At 38.4% G+C, this 20783-nt stretch overlaps 3 protein-coding genes across 3 annotated transcripts; 1 reads left to right on the top strand and 2 right to left on the bottom strand.

Annotated features, from left to right (window-relative positions):
• The first annotated feature begins 11 nt into the window (after window positions 1-11).
• On the top strand, window positions 12-1576 carry LOC114522443 (methyl-CpG-binding domain protein 3-like). The gene is made up of 2 exons (XM_028543120.1): window positions 12-271; window positions 572-1576. Exons 1-2 carry the CDS (start codon window positions 12-14, stop codon window positions 1218-1220), a joined length of 909 nt encoding a protein of 302 aa, XP_028398921.1. The 3' UTR covers window positions 1221-1576.
• Window positions 1577-4509: 2933 nt separating this feature from the next.
• On the bottom strand, window positions 4510-7433 carry LOC114522459 (RNA-binding protein MEX3B-like). Its single transcript, XM_028543142.1, has 2 exons — window positions 7076-7433; window positions 4510-6725 (listed from the first exon to the last, which is right to left on the bottom strand). Exons 1-2 carry the CDS (start codon window positions 7317-7319, stop codon window positions 5458-5460), a joined length of 1512 nt encoding a protein of 503 aa, XP_028398943.1. The 5' UTR covers window positions 7320-7433; the 3' UTR covers window positions 4510-5457.
• A 1047-nt stretch (window positions 7434-8480) lies between these two features.
• On the bottom strand, window positions 8481-20694 carry LOC114522458 (conserved oligomeric Golgi complex subunit 1-like). Its single transcript, XM_028543140.1, has 29 exons — window positions 20564-20694; window positions 20409-20493; window positions 20278-20322; window positions 20050-20116; window positions 19774-19874; window positions 19402-19471; window positions 19196-19315; window positions 18493-18558; window positions 18386-18427; window positions 18226-18312; window positions 17617-17653; window positions 17399-17506; window positions 17135-17212; window positions 16873-16941; window positions 16673-16754; window positions 16412-16517; window positions 16118-16252; window positions 15729-15985; window positions 15346-15472; window positions 14802-15022; window positions 14424-14525; window positions 14213-14311; window positions 14007-14100; window positions 13750-13827; window positions 13558-13634; window positions 12847-13018; window positions 12588-12719; window positions 12142-12321; window positions 8481-11947 (listed from the first exon to the last, which is right to left on the bottom strand). The coding sequence occupies exons 1-29, from the start codon at window positions 20631-20633 to the stop codon at window positions 11837-11839; spliced, it is 3018 nt and encodes a 1005-aa protein (XP_028398941.1). The 5' UTR covers window positions 20634-20694; the 3' UTR covers window positions 8481-11836.
• Window positions 20695-20783: the final 89 nt, after the last annotated feature.

A 20783-nucleotide genomic window follows, 5' to 3' on the forward strand; every position in this document is an offset into this window, starting at 1 on the left:
CATGATGACATATGAGAAGTGACGTCATACCAAAACTGTGCCCCAGACTTCCTGTCGGAGTCGGACGGTCGGTAGATTGCAACATGGAGGTCTTGCCCGAACCAGAACCCCAAATAGAAGTTAAACAATTAGCTGAAACTCCGCCACAAACAAACGGATCTGTCGAAGAGAAATCGAGAACGCCTTGCGAGGCATTGCCTGGCTGGACACGAGTCGTTGTTATGCGAAAATCCGGCAGTTCTGCAGGCAAAAGCGATGTGTATTACTACAGGTAGTTCTTGCCGTTTGCTAAAATTGTGTCAATATTTCAAAAAATCGCTGTTTGAATGGAGAATTTAGTAAAATTTTCAATGATTTATAAGCTTACAAAGCATGTAAAACACTTGCAGGCTAGTAGCTTTGAAGTCAAAAGAAATATCAAATATTTTGCTGGGAATATCATAGTACTCTGACACTATTTAGGCGGGGTGTACTAATGCATTGTCTTGAGTAAGTCAGAGCTGTGTCTGGTGGGTCTTAGATGAATATATTTCATATTTGCACTACAATTAATGCATTGTTTATGAACTAGTCCCACAGGAAAGAAGGTCCGCTCCAAACCAGATATGGAAAAGCTACTGTTTCAAATGGATGGTGGTGTGGAGAAAGACTTGAGCAAATTTGATTACCGTACGGGTACTTTTGTAGACAGAACTACAACCAGGAAACGAAAGAAGCCAATCTGCAATATTGATGCATATGGAAAGGACTTCTGTGACTATAATAGTATGGCGTCCATGCCATATAGGGAACCAAAAACAATTGATAATACCTCTGTGACATTTGTATCTAAAAATCCTAACCCCACTGTCAATGGTTTGGATTCAAATTTAGTTCATGTCTCCAATGGGAATGAGATGGGGCTTGTCTCACCTCGGCAAATCTATTGGGAAAGGCGTCTACAGAATATGAATGGTAAAAATGGTCTGGTTGATTTTGATATATTTTCGGAAACAAATGGAGAATTTTGTTCATTACTGCATTCAATTGTTATGACACTTCAAATAGAACGAGACATAGCAAATGAAAAAATACCAAAAGGTACACACAAAGGACAACCATTGAAGAAACCGATAAAAATTACAAAGGCAGACATTAGAAAACAGGAGAAGATGGTCATAAAAGCAAGGAGAGAACTAGCTAAAGCTATCACAGAATATGAAGCCTTAAAATGCTCATGATAATAATGAATTTTAAACTATTTATACTTGTGTGTGAGACCAAGAAAATGTAGTTGCTAGTTTAACAATATACAAACACAATCATTACCAAATGTGGACTTTCTGTTCAAAAGTGATATCTGAGTAGGATTATTATCTAATGGCAAGCAATTATGGCAAGCAATATTCCTAAAATGGGCCCCACTTTTCTTCAAATTTGGATAGAAAGTCTGAATCTGTGATGTATGTCTAGAGCAATCTTAAAATAGTTGAAAAAATGTACAAAAACGTTAAACTTCGTTTTATAATATGCAATTATGCAATATGACTTTAATACAATCTAGTTAATAACTTAATATCATTATTCAATTACTTTTTTGCCACAGAATAAAAGAAAATCTTTTTAATCTGAGTTTATGTTTAAGATATCCTTTTCTCTAGAAAATATTAATAAAAAATTTAAATTTTTAAACGATATTTCCAAATTCTTTAAAATTTCAATAAAAAATCGGTCAAAGCCCAAATGTGGTTTCAAATGTGGCCAAAATTACCAAAGTTTGCCAAACTATTCAATGATCGGACTGGATTATGATTGGTTCGTATATTCGCTTCGCAATTGGCTAGAATCTTCGGGCTCTGATTGGCTGAAAATGCCATAATTTAATAAAATATGACAATTGTATCGAAGAGTTTACGCACGCTATTTATTTTGAAAAAAAATGAAAATATTTAAAAAAAGTATTCGTGTAAGGTGATGAATGGAGACAAAACATCGGCTAATCTTCTCGACTATTGTGGAACCCCGCCTGCTTTTCAGGTGTCTCGCTGCAGGTGAAGCGTCAGCCTTGCAGGCAAGCAATGCGATGGGCACTTGTGCCCCGCGAAAGCGCAGCGGTATTTCATTAAAATCAACCTTGTAGTTGCTGCTCGCAATTGGTAAGTGCGCAGCGATATGACATGCTTCCGTTTTCTAATTAGAAATCATTGAAGCTTGAATTTCAATAACTTATTTTGCCATCTCACACTGAAGCCAGCTGGTGTTACAACATCGTATTGTTACCCTTGCCCACTAGGGGGTGTATCATAGGACAATATCAGTCACTCGGTCACTAACTCCAGGCTATATATAACCTAATATCCAGCAGACAATGTGTCAAAGTAAGCCAATATAATAGCGTTATCATTCACAAATAGAGCCAAAGATTATAGATTTGATTCCATGATTGCAAATTTTGTTGGGAAAGTCCTTTCAAATGACGTCATGTGTCGATGGAATTCGTTTGTTTATAACAAACATATTTTATTATCCACTTTCGCTAAAGCGCTCTTCGAAAGCTGTTTCACCTCCGTTTAACGAGCTTACAACAGCTAGCTTTTAACAAAATGTTCCAACACTGCACGATGGCAAAATTCTGTTTGACGAGAAATCACTATTCGTGTCGACAGACAGATGAACTTTGAGATGAATTTTGTGGTTGAAAGCGAGTGCTAATTGAGTTTATAAACTTTTGCACCTTCCTACATGCGTTCAAACTTAACCATTTAACTCTGCATCTGTTAAACAGGGTCGAAATTGTGAAGATCAGTTTAGAATTGATACATTTGTCCCTAACCAATATCCAAAACAAACGTGAAATATACAATCAAATCATTTTGAAATCGATGAACAAAAAAAGAAAAATTGAATTATAGGTGCGCGCATTAAGTCGCCTGTTTTCTTCGGCTATAAAATTGTGCACATACAAAAGAGAATTGACTCCTACGACTACAAAAAGAACGATGAATTCTGTCATAAACAACTGCAGGTGGATGTTATTTTCATGCTTTTAAAAATATTGAACGAAAACAACAACATATTGGGAAGAAATTGAAGCAATTGTTACCGAAAACGTTCTGCGAGCACTTGACTTTGGTAATTAATCATGAAGCAATGTTTTCGGATTAAGTGAGCTTTTCTTAAGCTCGTAAAAAACAAGTATTTTGCATAAATGATTATATATTTCTCTGGGAAGACAGCGAACGTGGTGAGCTCATAACAGGTCGCCATAAGATAAATTATGTATGGCAGAGTGTTTTTAACGATGCGCAAAGTGATATATTAAGTTTACAACCGGCAAACATGTTTATATACAGCGAAAAGTGTGCCGTGTTTAAGATATGCTGACGAGATATAAGCTCCTCGTAAATAGCTTGCTAATGCGCAATGCCGTTACGGCCATATGAGCCGGGACAATGCGTATACGAATACAGCATTGCCACTTGTGGGAAAATTTATCTAAGCGCGACAGGCGTTCTTTAAAGGGGAACTCGTAAAACCGCAGAAAATATAGCGTCGACGTCGCTCGATAAACAAGAGAGTTGATAAAACTAAACGTGCTCGCTTCGTGAGCAATTTGCGACTTCGTTCGGCGTGATCGAGCCCTCTCATTTCGACGGCCGTTTTGGAAATCATTCACAATTATTTGAATTGTTTTCTTTAATTGTTCAGCGTCTATTCTCGTTTTCTTTATGCGGTGACTATTTGAATTTAAATAATAATAGCTGCTGGGGAATATGTTCACAAAAGGACGCCGAATGAAGAGTTTCCCGCCTCTATGCGAGTTTTTATAAGATGTTTGGCTGCAGCGAACACGAAATTTCGAAATACATCATTCGCATTGACCCCTTGTTTTGTACGCGAGTTCGTGAAATTCTACGCTGTGCCGTAGTTTTGTTGTTTACATTGAAGTGCCTTATATATATTTGCATGAATATTGGTCAGCTAAGTGCGCCGGTAACCAAACACGAACAGTATTATGCGGCGGTAAAAAAAATACAATCTTCGACGATAAAGACGAACTATTGAAGTTCAGAGGCAGTTAAGAGGCAGGGCTGGTTTAGAGGCATGTAGTTAGGAGATCCTTCGGATAGCAAATGTTCTACACTAACTTTAAGAGGTTTAAAAGAGCTTTTTAAAACGTTCAAAATATTCGTTGATTACGACAATACGCTTGGATAAGTGGACAATGTATTATAAACATGCAGCCAAGTTACATAACTGCATGTAGATTATAAATGAGCTTTTCTTCAATTTTCGAGTTTCCATTCTCAAAATACTACATGCGGGAAGGCATTTTCCTGGCAATTTGTTGCGCAAAAAACTAGTTGAGGTTTTTGAAGAATTGTCGAACCAAGTCCAACTTAACTATTCCCATGATAAAGCATTGAGAAGGTCGCTAAAATTTAAAGGCTGAATTCAAGAGCAGATTAGCAGAAATGTCATAACTTGTATATGTTATCGATTCAAAATCAAAAAGAAAACAACATCATATTTTATTATTGTGTAATTTAATGAAGAAAAATAAAGCTATACAATTTGCAATATTCTATTCTTATATTCTGCATTTAACATTGTTTAGGCATAAAATAAAAAATAATTTTCTCACATCATCATGTACGTTATTATATATATATAATAATCTGAACAACTCTATATCTGCATACCTTGAGTTTGCGAGTGAGTCTTAAGGCGTAAATGGTACATATATAATATTATATAAAACGGCAAATAGGACTACATATATTTATATATATATATAGTGTGACTCTACTCTGTGAAATTACTCTATTATTAATCGATACAAATATTACAGAAATCTTGAATATTTAAACAGTCTAGACATATATATCAAAATGCTTCTTTTAAATCTTATAATAAACACGTAAAATAGTCATGGATAAATACTTATCTATTCTTTTTATATATAACACGGCTAGACTAAGGTAGTAAAATATGAAATCTAAAATATTTTGCTATACACAAACTGACTCGGTTTGCCTAAACGCTTTAACTGCCGATAGCCTCGCTTGTAACAACATCGAAACTTTGTTTAACTTTAAAGATAGGCGCATAGCAGTAAAGCTAAAAGCAAACAGAGCCATCTCTTGATAATGTACATAGATTTTTTGGTATTCGCACGAAAGTATACATGAAATAAATGGTGCTGTGTGCAATAATCTATACAAAAAAATCAAAGACTAAAATCCTCGCATACAAAAACCCGTTTTTGACTACAAAACTCTCCGAAGACCTGACCAGCGATCTTTTGTTTGTTCTTTATTGTACTAACTGAATTTTTTCCTCCCAAATCTTCTACTTATCATATAATAAACAGTTCATTTCGATATTATATTGTGTGGTGTAAATATACTTCAATGTACTTAACTGCTCGTCGTATGTCAGAATCGACCCAGCAATGCATTATACTGTTCAATCCTCTCACGAAATTATACGCAGAACGTGCGACACTTGTTCCTGACAAACAGGACAAGAAGAATCCTCAGTCTTCAGTTTCGTAGCACACTCCATGCAGAAGAAATTGTGCCCACACGGTACAAGCGCAGCCACGACTTCGGCAACAGAGCAAACCATGCAGTCCTTCTTCTTAGCAGGAGGAATAATGTTGTTGTTGTTCGACGAGGAATCGACTGTGGACGGTGAGCGAGAGCCTATGATACCGTTAACTCTAGGCATTTCACCGTTCACAGTCGACGTGGTTATCAAAGCACTGCCTGAGTTACTTAGCGTTCCGATTGGAGCAGTACTTGCGCTTGTAAATCGCGAGAAATTGATTGTGCTCGGGGGAAGCGAAGGCAACAATGGATCGCTTGTCAATCTTCGCGCGGTGGTATGAGGTGTTGTAGGTCGTCCACTACCGATGGACCCGACGCCATTCAAAGCCCCATTTGATGTCGAAAAAGCTGAAGTGTCCGTTTTCGTATCGGAGCTCCAAATTGACGGGGAAGGAGGCGGTGGACTCGAGTTGAAACCATTGCTGCTGGGAATAATTAGGTCGTCGGTTGGGGATGGAATAAGATCGTGGTTAAAGAAATAGCCGTTCGTTGTACCGTTGCTTGATGTAGAGAAAGGACTTGCCAGGGAATTATAGTCCGTGATTTTTGAAGAGTTGGTAAGGTAGAATGAATCTGTTGACAGGGCTCGCTGGAGGTCTCGACCACTTCGTGCGTTCGCGTAAACTTGACCGGCTTGGAAACCATTGAACGAATTAAGTGCATCGGTAGTGTTGCCTTGGAACACGTCGTCGTCTAGCAATCCGCCTGTACGAAGCACGATATGCGTTTCAATCTCTTTTCTTGCTGATTCAACGTTTTCAACGCTGCCGGTGACTTCGAATATGGGCTCTTTATCTCTAGACGGTGTCACGATGTAAGTATTTGTGGCTTGCTGTATACGTTTGATAGTCGCTCCTTTCGGTCCGACGACGAGGCCTACGACACGGTATGGAACTCGAACTTGAATCGTCGTCTGGCCTGGTCCTCCTGTCGGAGACGACGGCCCCGAGTTTAGTGTCGAATTCTTGCGTTGGGCTCGAATCTGTGAGAAATGGTTCGCCGCCGACAATATTTCTTGCTTCGCAACAACCACGTCTTCTTTGCGACCGGTTATAACGAACACAGGATCCTCGCCTCGAACCGGGGTTTTGATGTAAGTATTCGTCTTTGCTCTCAACGCCTTGATTTTGCAGCCTAGACAAAATACGAAACGTTAATGTAGACATGGATACATTATGTTTGCTTATGCACCTTTTTCCCGCTCAGGTCCTTTGTAATCGGGGGATTTTTGAATATTTCAAAATTCATGAAATATTATTGTCATGCAATTGCGAGCAGTCTGTGATGTTTTAAGGCACCACGGCTCTTTTACGGGGTTTTCAAGCATCACATCATCTTGTACAAAGAAAGTTTCGTACTTTTCTACATTTTTCGATCGTCTTCGGGCTGTTTTAATCAAATCGACAAGGGCTATATATTTCATGCTTCGTAGGCACGAGGAGTTTAAAATAATCGAGACATGTTTGCCCTTGAAATATGCTTACCTTGTCTTCCAACGATTTCGGCGACGTGCTCTGAGCTCGGGACGGCAACACACTCCGTCATATTTACACTTTTCTTCACTCTCAGTTCGTCGAAGCAGTTCGAGCCTTCATCCTCTGTCGTAAGCCCTAACATGGAGTATTCTAAAGCAAGTTGCAAAACTCTCTGGTCGGCTTCTAGTTGGCTACTCGTGCTAAGGGTCTCTGTTCCTTCCATATAGTAGCTCGTGGCTGTGGGTATAGGCATCGAGTTAGCGGAGACGGTGTCGAATCACACCACAAAACGATTTAGCCGAAGTCAATGTTGTGACAACCACGCTTCTAAAGACGTGACACATATATTGCAGAGAACATTTGGTGCAATTCATGTTTTTGACTTCGCAAGACAGCGTCCATAATGCATCGCGGCGCTTCACGCCAGCTGTGGCACGTGCTCGCGAGGACGCCTTCCGATTGGTGGACAAGTTAGAACATGCGGCAACCAAGTGAATAGCCCGTCTTAATTTGTCAAACGGCAAACAAAGTGACATTTAGGAGAGTTGACTTTCAATCAACATACTCAAGACACGAATTGTAATAAAATACAGCTGTAACACTCGCCTAGACAGTTCTATACGTTCGTTTACAGCCCGCTTTAAACGCTGTTGAAATATATTCAAGCAAAAATACCTCAAATACGACGTTTTCACTCAGTTTATGTTCATAATGACATGTAAATTCCCACAATAAAGCTCATTGTCACCTTGCTTCACACCCAAAATAAAACATTAGTATTAAAGGTTTCTCACTTCTAAACGGAACTCGCTATTAGTTATATAAAATCCTGCGCCATCGACATATAGGAAGTTTAAATCGAAATGGTAAATGTTTAAGTCTGAATAATGAGTTTGCCATCTTCCGACAGGTGTCGGGGAGCTTAGCCTATCTTAGATAAACAAAGTTCTGTTCAGGGTTTTGCATACTCATTTAATAACCCGTGGTTATGTTCCGCTCACATATATAAAATCCTGGATGGGTCTATCTAATTTCCAGGGGCAACGGCTTGATAACATGTGACAAAGTAAATAAAAAATAAAGAGAGAAGATGTAATTTATGACCGTTGGATCGGAAAAGGATGTTTTTAGCGCCACATAGACACGTCTTTTGTTTGTTATCATGTGCTTGCCAACGGTATACAGACGTCATAAAGTGCATGAAAAGATGAATATTTAACAAGCCATATTAATGCACGTGTTTTGAGGCGATTAACCCGCAAAGATGTCAGAAAATTTGTCAAATTTCGCGTTGCGAACGAAGCTGAAAGCGTCCTCCAACGCTAGCTCTTGGGGGATTATTTTTTCGATTTCTTTTCAAGCGAATATCGTAGCGTGAATTTGTAAAGAAATGCTCCACGGGAGAAGCAAACGCTTCAGCGATCATTGTGAGTTGGCAATTACGCACCACAATTTATACACGGATATTATAATGTTAATAAAGATTTTACCAGAGACTTCCTTTTCAAAGTCATTATTTCAATAAGCTTGGATCGCGTTCAAGAAAATAAACTCGAAACAGTTTTATGAAGTTAGCATCGCTTTGTTTATCTTTTTCAGAAGTTCAAACTCAATCTACTTCCCTATCATCATGAGATATCATTCATGTTCTGGCAATTTAAGAGGAGAAAATGTGCCAAATCATCATTTATGCTAACAATTCCTGTAATATGTTTTCGCCCATGTAATCTTTGTCACTTGAGCGAAACGCCTCTTTATTCCTAGCCATTTTGAATCGCAATCATTCAAGAGCTAAAGTTATGCCGGCAAAAATTACCAACGTTCGTCACTAACATTCCGGAGATTTGTATCATTATTTCTTTCGCGCGCAAAATCGTTTCTTTCAAATGTAATACTTTGCAACAGTACCAAGCGATGTAGTTTCTCTTTTGGCAAGAAACGTTTCATTGAAATATATATAGACACAATTGTATGTAACATGTATATTTATATAAATGTACGTAAAGGAAAATGTCGGGCCCTTTATTGACGGTTGATATATTCGCGACTTCAACTCTTAAGTTTTGCCGATTAAAAATAACTTGTTATCAAACTGTGTGTTGGAGCTTTTTTGCCTCTGGAAATAACTTGCATTCCAATGTTTTCAAGCAATTATTCATGAGACAATTGCAAACCACAAGGTATTCTAATGTAAATTTAAATTGGATAATTAGTTAACGTTATGGAGAAGCTAAATTCTTTCAAAATAGTGTCGACTTGACACGCCACGCATTGTAATTTCAGTCTATTCCGACTTCCCTTTGCAATTGAACGTAATTGCTATTTATTTTGTCTGCTCGAAGTTGCCAATGCACGAATGTTTTAATTGAAGACAGCAAGGTGTTGCGACGCACTTTGAGCCACCACTTGCCCGCGTGGCTATCGCGAGAGGATGTCAACGTTGATTGCTAGAAACAGGTCGAAGTGCATACACATATTCCTCAGCGTTGATAGACATGGTGATTTGCATAACGGGATATACCCCTGACCATAAAGACCTTTAGAATATTGTAGCCTTTGACAAGTAGGACGAGCAAGCTCGCAAACTGCTCTTCATCAAAACCTGACGCTATATATCTTAGTGATAACGTTGCACACCACGCGGAAAAGCCAATTTACACGTATATTTTCGAAGCGCCAAAAAGCGCGTAAAACGGTTCTAAGAAGGTGTGAAACAATTAAACACGTGTTGTGCAGGTAATGGCTTGACCTAGCTATACATACAGGTAGCTTGCACGTTTCTTGGTATCAGTTTTGACAGATAAATGTTTCTACACAATGGTTCGCATGTGCTTGTATTATCTAAGATGTAACAGTCATTGCCATGCTGGTGACAGATTACTGTGTCGTGCATGAATGGTATTTGACGAAGTATTTACGAGAAAAACAGGGTTTACATGTGATATTCGACTTAGTGCAACTCTTGTGAAGGTAATTTTAGACGTGTAGGGAGGTATAATGCGGCCAAAAATTGCCGTATCTCAGCATTGTTAATCAACCTAAAATGACCCTTTCTGTTTATATATAACCTTTCTAGTCAGGTTCAGATATATTATTTACGCCAATTCCTAGAAAATCCACATATATTTGAAACTGTATACCGACAGTAACTCTCCTATTCTCCGCTATTTTGATGTCCAAACATTGCGCTAGCAAATTCAAACTTTTACGAAACATTTATCGGTCAAAACACTTCCCTATCCCAAACTATAACATTTCATTGAAATCATGCCGGGCTTGAATGCAGACTGCGGTGCTGTTGGCTAAGACTTTGATTAAACGAATTTCATTAAATCCAGAAAACTAGTTAAATGTAATAAGACCTTAAGAGACCGTTTATTAAAATGGAATTAAGGTACTAATTTTGAGGATTAAATATTTAAGTAAGTTAAATGAAAATTTTCCAATTTTAAATGTAAGCATGTCAAAGTGATATGCAATGCAGTAATATGAACCCCATACAGAGTCTGTCTGATTTTCATTTTAACTCGAATTCCTCTCACACAACAGGTGAAGGGCGATTTTGTTTTGAGACTCTTTCAAAAATAGGAAGACATTATTTCCCATTAAACAAATGCAGTAAAAGTCGAATTTCCTCCGCATTTTAATTACACAAACGCTTGACCTTTTGCCAATCTTTTGCCTGCGTTATCTTTCATTTAAATCCACCCACAAGACTTCGCCACTTCAAGCACTTGAACACAAGAAAACGCCGACTTTCACTTCTGTCATATTATCTAATAAACTCGCTGTCATATTTTGATCATTTTGCGAGTCTGTTTACCAAAGACTTAGGGCACGAAATTTAATTTACGGCCCAGTTTGAATCGACGTGACAATCAGTTGAAGTGCTTGGCTTTCTTTTATTTAAACTCAAAGAAAACGAGACTTTATCGTCCCTTGCCGACTTTGAGGCGAATTTTATTCGCACATTCAAAGGCAGTTTCCCAACAATTATCATCATTAAATATATCTTTGTTTATATATACACTGGACAGTTAGTTATCACGGTTGGAAGAAAATTTCGAGCAATTTGACATTTCATTATTAGGCGCGCGCATAAATTCACGCGAGATCCCGCAAGCCGGTTAAGTCAGATACCGCGGGCTACGGCAAAGTCCGTCGACCTGTAAATCCTTCCTCGGCCTCCAAAAATAGACGAAAAACGTTTAAAAGACGTTTTATAATCATTTGAAATAAAAAAAATAATTGCAGCATTATTGACTGGCGGCAAGCTTTGGACGCAAATGACTAACAAAGATGTCTCCTTCAATTGGTTTATGAGGTTACGGTCGTCATGACAACCGCATAAAACACGCCATTAAGCGTAAACGATAAGCAAGCGATAATTGCCTGTTTTTAAAACATTGCGGATATATTGGCTTTGAATTGCTTTTCAATAGAATTGCGGGAAAAAAAATAGATCACGAATCACCGTTTTTTTGCACAAAGGGACGCTTGGAACGAATTCTGTCGACTCATTCAACGTCCATTTTCTACTTAAAAACTATTTTATCATTATCTATTTAAGGAGGTTTAATAGGATGATGGTTTGGGGATGGTTAGAGAGTTTTGTTTGAAACACGATACAAATTAAGTATATTGGTAGAGATTTGACTCTCTATATTATATATAGATTATGTATAGAGATTAGAGCGGTGTATATTGTATATACAGATAGCACAAGTTGCATCACATGCCAACACAGGGTAACTAACATCCTACCGTTTGTCAGCACGCATCATTCGCCTTATCTAAGAGTATTTCTTTCATTAGAAATTCTTGATGCTTACAAAATGGAATGTTGAATGTCCTCATTTCATCCAAAGCGTCATCGACGTGCTTAGAAATGAAAAAAAGATAATTGTTGTAGAGGCAAAGGAAATTTCACGCCCCTGAAAGGGGCTGTGTGTGGTGTCACAAACTGGAAGCACGTTTGACCAAATTATACGTCGCAGGTTTAGAGAACAAGCTGTGCCGAAAATAAGTGTTTTTGTAGAATCATTTACCAACCATCTGTTCTTCATGCGACTTACTTTGTTATGTGGTTCGTGTTTCTCGGTGTGATGTGAACTGAGCGGTAACAATGTGAACCTAACTGGATTGATAGCAATAGGCATGACGTTGTGTTGGTCTTGTGGTCCCCGTCCTGGTCTCTGAGGCATTCCATAGAACTGGTTATGTTTGTCAATATTCAGGAGAACACCATAGAGAACCTTAAAGAAGGATTATATAGAGTTAGAAAGAGTTGTAGGGCGTGGTTTGGTCCATGGTATGGTATGGTATATGATGGTATGGTACGGTACGGTATTGTATGGTATTGCATGGTATATGATGGTACGGTACAGTATGGTATGGTATTGTATGGTATGGTATGGTACGGTATGGTACATTGTGGTATATTATGAATAGCACAGCATTGTGTAGTACCATACAGTATTATAGCAACATAGTATATTGGTAGACAGAGTAGATAACTCACCCCACACCGTTGTAGATGTTTATTTAGGTTACTATTGATGTACGGTGAGAAAACATTTAAGTCAAATGGATCAACAATATCTTCCAAAGTCTCAACGATTTTTTCATATCTTGATTTGTACGAACCATTATCCTGAAATAAAAACCACAGCACAATTCTTAGACCCACTTTCTTATACAATTCTACAAACGCAATGATCCTAATCAAGTAGAACAAAACAGGGCACAACTTGCATCAGATGATTTGGATGCAAACCTACCTCGCTTTTGGAACGGTCCCCAAAAACTGATGACAAAAACCGAAAGTCGAACAAGGTTTGCAAAGCTCGATTTTGATCGATAACATTTTCATCCTTGTGTCGGTCCAGAAGTTTCTCGTAACTTCTCAATACATTGTCGCTCAGCCCTTGAACCAAGTCGCGTAAAATGAACCTGAGAAGAGAGGCGGATAATTTTACACGTCGATCAAAGCGCGGGGAAAAAAGAGCGGCGATAGTTCGTTTGTTTGCATATGTCATCAGGCGATGGCGAGTACAATTATGGAGCGATGTTTGAACATTTTCTGAAGATTGAACGAGCTGCTGTAATTTTTAATTGTATGAGCAATCGCGTAATTTTTTTTTATTATTAGCATGATTGAATCATACGAGCTTTATCCAGTTTTAAGGGGCATAATTTTCAACGCAAGCATCGTAGTTTCTTTACTGACAAAGCTCAGATTTCATTCAATATTTTGTAATTTTGCCAGTATTTTAGTTTAGTATTCCGGCTTAGTTTGAGTTCTTCCAAGAATATCTCGTTTGTATGCAAATACCTTTCTGTCATTTTGCCTATTTTGGGAAAATTATCAATTGTGCTTCAGTAAACTGATCGATGAAAATTCTCACATCAAACGATCAACATCCGGCGGTTTTATCATGCTAATAGAAACTTTGATAACTTGTAATTATCGCTGCATCTACAAACAATACCTGTCTATGGCGTGTCCACCCACCCGGTTGATTTCCTCGCAAAGGCTGAACAAAAGACTGGTCACGTACGATGAAATCTGATGGGAAAAATACCCCAAGAGTTAAAACGAAGGATAGCAAAACGAAGTACGCAAGCCAGGAGGAGCTCGTGAAATTAAGTGGGTGAAAAAGATGATATGGTAAACCGTATACCTGCGAGGGAACGTAAATAGATGAATGAACCTTTTGGCCTGATTCTGTCTCTTCATCAATAACAATTTCATCCCAATTCTAGTAAATACATCGTTAGAAATGACATTGGAATTAAAATATAGTTTATAATTGCATCTAGGCTGCAAGCCATAGCACGGTATCGGAGACACTGCTTATGTACATCCGCAATCTACCTGGCCGGAATTTTTACATTGCCGGGGTTTAGCCTGAAATAGCAACTGGATGGACTAACTTACCGTTGCGGAGAGAAGAGAGTTCGGGTTTTGGTCGTGAAGTAAAAATATATCAAATGATACTTGGAACATCGTGGAAACCCATTGTGACCAGATTCTATGGAAGAACAGAAACAACAGTCGAATGTGTTAGACGCAGAAATACGCACAAACTCTGATGCTATTTGGACGACAACTTTGAATGAGTTGAACGGAATTTTCGAACTAACCCAAATGCCTTCGTACAGGTCTCTTTTAAAAGCTCTTTGATTTCTTGCAATCTGTTGCTTAGTAATCTTTCTCTTTTGCGATGCGAAGTCTTTTGGTATCTGTGAAATGAAAACGAAAACGACCACCTTTAAAAAACTTTCTGCGATTTAAATACCAGTTAGATAACGTCAAATTTGAGAACTCAACCAAAGAGGTTTTGGAATATCTGACCTGGTTTTACGAGATTTTTCTTCTTTTTTCTCTCCCATTAACTCTCCAATGTTCGAGCAGTTTTCTGCAAGACCCCGACACAGTCTTGCAAGAAGAAGAACTCTGCAAAACAACGAAGAATACAGCTTATGGTCAGGATCGTAATCAGGGTTCATCATACTGCATTCAGCTACTATATAGAGATCTGTGGCTAAGAATAGCGCGCAACCCAAACAGTGAACTCTATATCAACTGGAACGATAACTCGGTCGCCATCTTTGAGGCCAATTTGTAGTCGAATTTGGCACCATTGCCTTTTTATTGCTTTTTTTCCTTTAAAACCTATGTTTTACTAAGTTTTCCAATAAATAATGAGCAGATATCACGCAAGCACCTCACCTATCAACAGCAAGGACCAATTCTTCAGTTTCTGCTCCAAATCTTGTTTTCTCCCACGGGTATTTCTTGAGTTCGTCCTCGTGCGCCTCAAGAAGCGAGTTAAAATGAGAGAGAAGATTTTTAATGGCATCCGAACAAGTTGTTTGCAAGAAATCTTCGAGAGTTTTCGATTCTCCAAATCGGTCAAATGGTCCTTCTTCATGATCGTGGAACGAGTTTTGCTAAAAAAATTCCAACATCAGACAGAGTTTTATTTCTGCTTGAGTTCAATGAAAACACTGTATTTCATTTATCATCCATGAAATTGCCTCGTCTAGTCAACTCTTTAGGTCTGTTTACACGATCCAATTTTGTTGGATCTAATTCACTTCTGATGGATATTTTATAGTCCGTTGTCTTGTAATGTGTATCAGCAGCAAATCCACTGAAGCCAATGTACTACAGCTTCATCAATAACCAACTATATTTCATACGTCAGAAGTGAATTGGATCCAACAAAATTGGATCGTGTGAATAAACCTTTATACAACTCATTACCGCTTACCCTGGATTGAGGAGTTTGGATTCCGGATTTGTTGACGTCAGCACTTTCATCGTTTCTCGCAAATCTTATGAAATAGCCGGCATCATCCAGTATATGACCAAGACGAGAGTTCAGTGACCCACACAATCTGAATATGACGATAAAAATGGTAAATACATTATTTCAGAAGGCCATGAAAAAAGGCCATGTTTATGTAAAATAGCAAATATAGCGAGGCAGGCTATATACACCCTGATTAACCGTAATAGAGACGAATGTGAATGAATTGCTAAAGATTGAAGCTTTAAGAGATGGGAACCCGATGAAAGGCCAAAGATTTTCATAACATAAATTATTTTCGACTGACTCACTGCTTATAATGAAGAATTTGAAATGCTACCTACCCTTGAATCACAGGCGTGCAGGCTTTGGTTTTAAACGTGAGTCCACCTTCATTGCGGGTTGCCTCATTCTCGAACTGCTTCCCAGTCTTTGCTGGTAAATCGCCCAGACTTTCGTGCCAAACGTACAAAGATAGATCTCGTTCCCATAAGACGCTAGGGTCTGGCTTAGATCCTTTGGAAGCCAAGTCTTCCAAAGCTTTTGTAGTAGAAGTTTTGCACGAATCCGCCATAGCCTCGAGTTGGCCATGTAATATCGCCTGATAATAAACGGTAGTTTTTAATTGGGAGAGTGTTGTGATCAGTAATTCGCAATGACTCGGATTATGAAGGGAATAATTTCGATCCATGGTGTCTAAGTGTGATTTATACTGTATTTATTACTGGTTTACCTTTGAGCGTGAAACAAACTCATCTTTGAAAAGCTCTCGCCATAAAGACAAGGAGCTCCCGAGGCATCTGTCAGTTACTGCGTCCCATTGTCTCAGTAAAGAGTTATGGTAAGAACTTGCACGGTCTTCCAGCGTCTAAATTGCGTTGAAAAGATGGAGTTATGACTTAGAGATGAGTCTATAAGTTGGTACAAAAGATTATTAGCATTTAGGTCGGGGGGGGGTACGTGTTATATAGAGGGGGGGGTAGACTTCACGTTGATAATTACGGAAATAGCTCAAAATCTTTCTAACCGGATTCATTAGTTCCCATATCGCATCACGGATGGATGCAAGCCCTTTCAAAGTCCCAACGTATTGTAGAAAATCTCCTAAGTTTTTCTTAACATCTTCAACGCATCTAGAAACATTGAATAATCATTTCAGATGCTTTATTATACCTATTGTTGTCGATGTATTCCACATGGGAAGCGCAACGTTTGAAACAGTTCATAAAGTGTAATCCTAGAATCTCGCAATGCCAAAACATATTCAAAATGAAAACTCGATGCTCACTTTTGGAACCAGGTCTTACAGTTGCTCTGAATATAATCAGCCGGAATGAAATTCGAAATGCTTCGAACGCGAGGCCGAAATCCTACATAAAGAAACAAACAAAGTTATCTTTGAGGATTAAACCCATATATACGTACATTTGCTTAAAATGTATTGAAAAAAACTTTGTATATATACGTATAACAGAATAACATTCTTACCAACGACAGACGTTGGCAAATGCCTAAGTAAGGTCAAATCAAATTCTTGTCCAAACAGTTGTTTGAGAACTAAAAAAACAGCGATTATATTTCTTATTGACTGTTAAAATTTAAAAACAATGAAACTAACAACAAATATATATGGATGAAGTTAGACTAACATTCCATAGTTTAATTTCATCCGGTTTTAAGATGAGGAAAAGGCGAATTGTGTAGAATAAAAATAATTTTAATTCTCAAAGGTTTACGGACAGCAACTTACGGTCTCCTTCGGAAGACGAGCTTTCGTTTCTTGATGTGATCTTGTTGACTGTGTCAAATAGCAATGACGGTGGGTTTTCTTCAAGAGGAAAAAAAACAGAAAAAGTGTGAGACGAATGCAGATATTTGAGGAAATTTTCGTACACACTGTATACAGATGGTTTGAAGGTATGGAGAGCGGGAATATACTGTAGCTCGTGATAAAAACAAATATGAAAGCAATTTAAACGGCATCCTGTAAAAATGAAATCTTATATTACATTACCTGATTCAGACGGCGTTGCATCCTCAGAACTGAACAAAACAAACGTTTGATAAAGACTGGACATTATCAACCGGGCCACCTCGCATAGTTGGATCTTGATTCCAGTAGCTGAAAGTCGAAAGAAACCCGTAGCGATAGTTATTATTTCATACTTTCATTGTACAGGGAGCAAGGAATTTAATTACGGTAAAAACATCTAAAAGCTTTATCCATCAAACCTTGCTGACTCGGGTGAAAGAGTTCTTGTAACGAAACCTTAAAACAAAGAACAAAAAAGAATAAGATACTCTGAACGTTTATATCATCCCATTTAGTCAAGATACTACAAAGCTTAAAATGATTTCGAGGTATTGGAATGAGTATATAACATGATCTTGGCGGTGGTATAGTCATCCCAACAATAACATGTGCACACTTGTTTGGTTTCATCAAGGACTCGTTTTAATGCCTCAAATTCATCTAACGTTTCGTTAAATCCGCGGGTAACCGTGCTCATTATTCTGAGCAACCTCTATAGAATGAGTTGGCAAATAGATTGCATGACACCCAAACTCTTTTGTGGTTAGGGGCTGCTTTCCACCGTTTAAAACCTTCTAGGTTTTTAAATAATTAATTTCATTGCAGAAAAAATACCAAATCATCCACAGAATCCAACTCTATATGAATTTATTCAATCGTTGATTTCATAAGTATCATTTAAATTATTTTAAACTTTTGCTGACGTGCGTTTACATGCGGTGGAAAGCACAGCTATTTCACTGTGAACGCCTGACAATTTTACTCCACGGTTATCAGAAGGAATGGTCTAAATGAAATACACGCAATACCTGGCGTGCAAGAAGAAATTCATTGAATACTTGACGTGGGGAACTATCCTCCAGGAACATGATGGCACATAAACATTCAGCGATTGTCTGCAGAGAAATGAAAATATGAAACAAATGGCGGGGAATAGATCAAGAAACGAGCGCTTGCAGACTTACTCACCTGCTCCGATTGCGTGTAATCTCGAAGCAATTTGCGGCTTCCCTAAAAAAAAGAAGAAATTTCCATGAAGACGATGAAAAGTATTGCTGGAGAATAGACAAATCTACCTGAAGGATGGAGTCTTTGAAGTGGCTGATCGACGACCATTGTTGAGGAAGAATAGGAAACGATGTCTGGAACAGAAAATTCACAATGGTTGAAAACAGGGATGGATTTACACCAGGAGCAGGGTGCAGGGGTGCACCTCTTAGCTTTGGGGGGGGGGCAAATTTGGGTATCAATTCAAATTTGGTGGAAATTATGCATGAAAATTAGTACCCAATAATAATTACTATGTGGGGAGTTCAGACTCACAAGAGGCTCTGACAGCTAGTCTGAGCAGCTGACCTTGTCATCTTGTTTACAATCTTTCGAACAAACAGCAGGTGTTTTAATGAAAAGCAGCTGGTCTACACCCCGCCCACTACAAAACCACAATGGATCCAGACTTGGTTGGAAACTTTTATTATTCACGAGTTCAAGACTGCTGTAGTCTGGCAGCCGGAACCTCGTTAATAATAAATATTTTCCACTAGAAAACATCTCAATATCTTCAAACCTGGTTGCACTTCAAGTATAAATAAATTAGAAGATGTTTTATATATAAGATCTTCTCTAATAAATATTTTTGAATTAACCAGTCTAATCTATTATCTTTTAGTTTTAGTCTGTTTAATATCACAACAGCACTTAACAAAGCCTGTTGTGTTGTACAATGATGCTTGGTTGAAATGTTTAAGATGAAATAGCACAGAACCAGAGCCAGCTTACCAAGAGCTTTGAACGGTTGTTGCCTCCTGTGTCAATATGCAAACTACTGACAATGTTCTGAGCAAGAAGATAAAGCTGGGCAGCTTTGAGGTATTCATGATTTTCCAAAGCATTCCACAGCTAGCAACAAAAGAACAAACATGTTAAATAACTGGTATGCTTCATTGCCAGCCATTGAAAATGTCCAAAACACTTCAATTTCAAACCTTTTCAGGAGTGTCAACAAGTAGTTTCATTTGTGATGCCACAGAATAGAACTTTCCTTTAGGTTGGTTTCTGTTATGATAGAAAATACTGGGTCATGGACATAGAACTTGGTAAGCAAGTAAAGCAACACACTAACAATGTTAGTTATGAGGGAATTGTATCCCACTTTTCATCCAGACCTACTGTAAATCTTTTTGAGGAAAAGATGGTGTATCCAACCACCTTTTTACTACATGTACGCATTTCTTACATATCACAATTATGTATTTACTGGGTGGTGGCCTGGCTAGACCCTTGCCGCAGTGAATTTGCTTTCAATACTTTGTTTAACACCATTTGTGTCATAATTGTCATTCAATACTATCACTCACACTGTTGATGGTGTTGCCACCTCTCCTGACACTCCCCGCGACTGATGTGTTTGGTAGAGCTGTTTACAGTTTCCTTGGATGGTTCTGATTGATCCATTTACCTTAACAAACAGTCATATCAAATTTGAAATATAGAAGCCATGTTGTTTAATTAAGCAGAAGGCCATATGAAAAATACATCTTGAAGTTTAAATTTTGAGAGTGGGACTTTGCATGAAGGTTTGTTATAGGCACCTGCCGCACTTCAAATATTGGAAATACCAGCTTCTAACCAACCTTGTCAGAACAATCCTTCATTTCACGGATGGTGTCAGCTGCATCAATAAGATCCCTATACCTTTCACTAAAGTCAGTTAAAATATCGATTATCCATGGTGGGTTTAATGCAAGAGGTAAGTACATTTTGCAAGCAACTGGGCGATCGTGTCAACAGGGTCGGGCTGACTGCAAAGTGCGTGCATTGAGAATGTACCAGAACTTCCTCAATAAAAAATCATGGCTTACCCAACCATGAGCCGCAATTCTTCCTTCTTCCTCTCAATATCACCTCTAAAATTTACAAGAAAACAATAAACTACACTTCACTGCACTCCCTGAACTCTCCACCTGCCCATCAACAACGATCGTTCACGAACCTCGCTCTTTTTTCCAACTCCCTGATTTCGACAACTGAATGTTTCTGGAACAAATTTTGCGCATCTTCTTCCGCATCCCACGCACCTGAAAGTTTGCAAAGAAACTACAGATGCCACGCTAAAAAACTAGCTATTTTTTACCGACAGAAACTCACCCATTCTGGAGAAATTTCCCGTGTGACGTGGCGATGTTGGAGGAATTGAAGAAGATAAATCGGTCGCCATTTTATCTCAGTCGATGATGAGCGAGCCAGCGATACGCCATGAGGAAACGTAGTGTTGTATGGTCCATTGATGGTCCATTGATGGTCAATACATATTGTCACTGGTAGATAGATCTTCTATGATTGTGGCAGAATCAGGAGTCTATGTTGA

This window comes from Dendronephthya gigantea, unplaced genomic scaffold (assembly GCF_004324835.1).
Source record: "Dendronephthya gigantea isolate DGI-Jeju-01 unplaced genomic scaffold, DenGig_1.0 000023F, whole genome shotgun sequence".
NCBI lineage: Eukaryota > Metazoa > Cnidaria > Anthozoa > Malacalcyonacea > Nephtheidae > Dendronephthya > Dendronephthya gigantea.

Bases quoted from the DNA above. Each gene is read 5' to 3' on its own strand.
- LOC114522443 (XM_028543120.1), top strand. From the start codon at position 12: ATGAGAAGTGACGTCATACCAAAACTGTGCCCCAGACTTCCTGTCGGA. The intron at 272-571 runs GTAGTTCTTGCC...TTTATGAACTAG, and splicing joins AGCGATGTGTATTACTACAG to TCCCACAGGAAAGAAGGTCC.
- LOC114522459 (XM_028543142.1), bottom strand. From the start codon at position 7,319: ATGCCTATACCCACAGCCACGAGCTACTATATGGAAGGAACAGAGACC. The intron at 6,726-7,075 runs GTAAGCATATTT...TATTTTGTCTAG, and splicing joins CGAAATCGTTGGAAGACAAG to GCTGCAAAATCAAGGCGTTG.
- LOC114522458 (XM_028543140.1), bottom strand. From the start codon at position 20,633: ATGGCGACCGATTTATCTTCTTCAATTCCTCCAACATCGCCACGTCAC. The intron at 16,755-16,872 runs GTAAGAATGTTA...TTCTTTATGTAG, and splicing joins TTTGCCAACGTCTGTCGTTG to GATTTCGGCCTCGCGTTCGA. The intron at 15,023-15,345 runs GTAAGCGGTAAT...GAATTTTTTTAG, and splicing joins TCCAAACTCCTCAATCCAGG to CAAAACTCGTTCCACGATCA.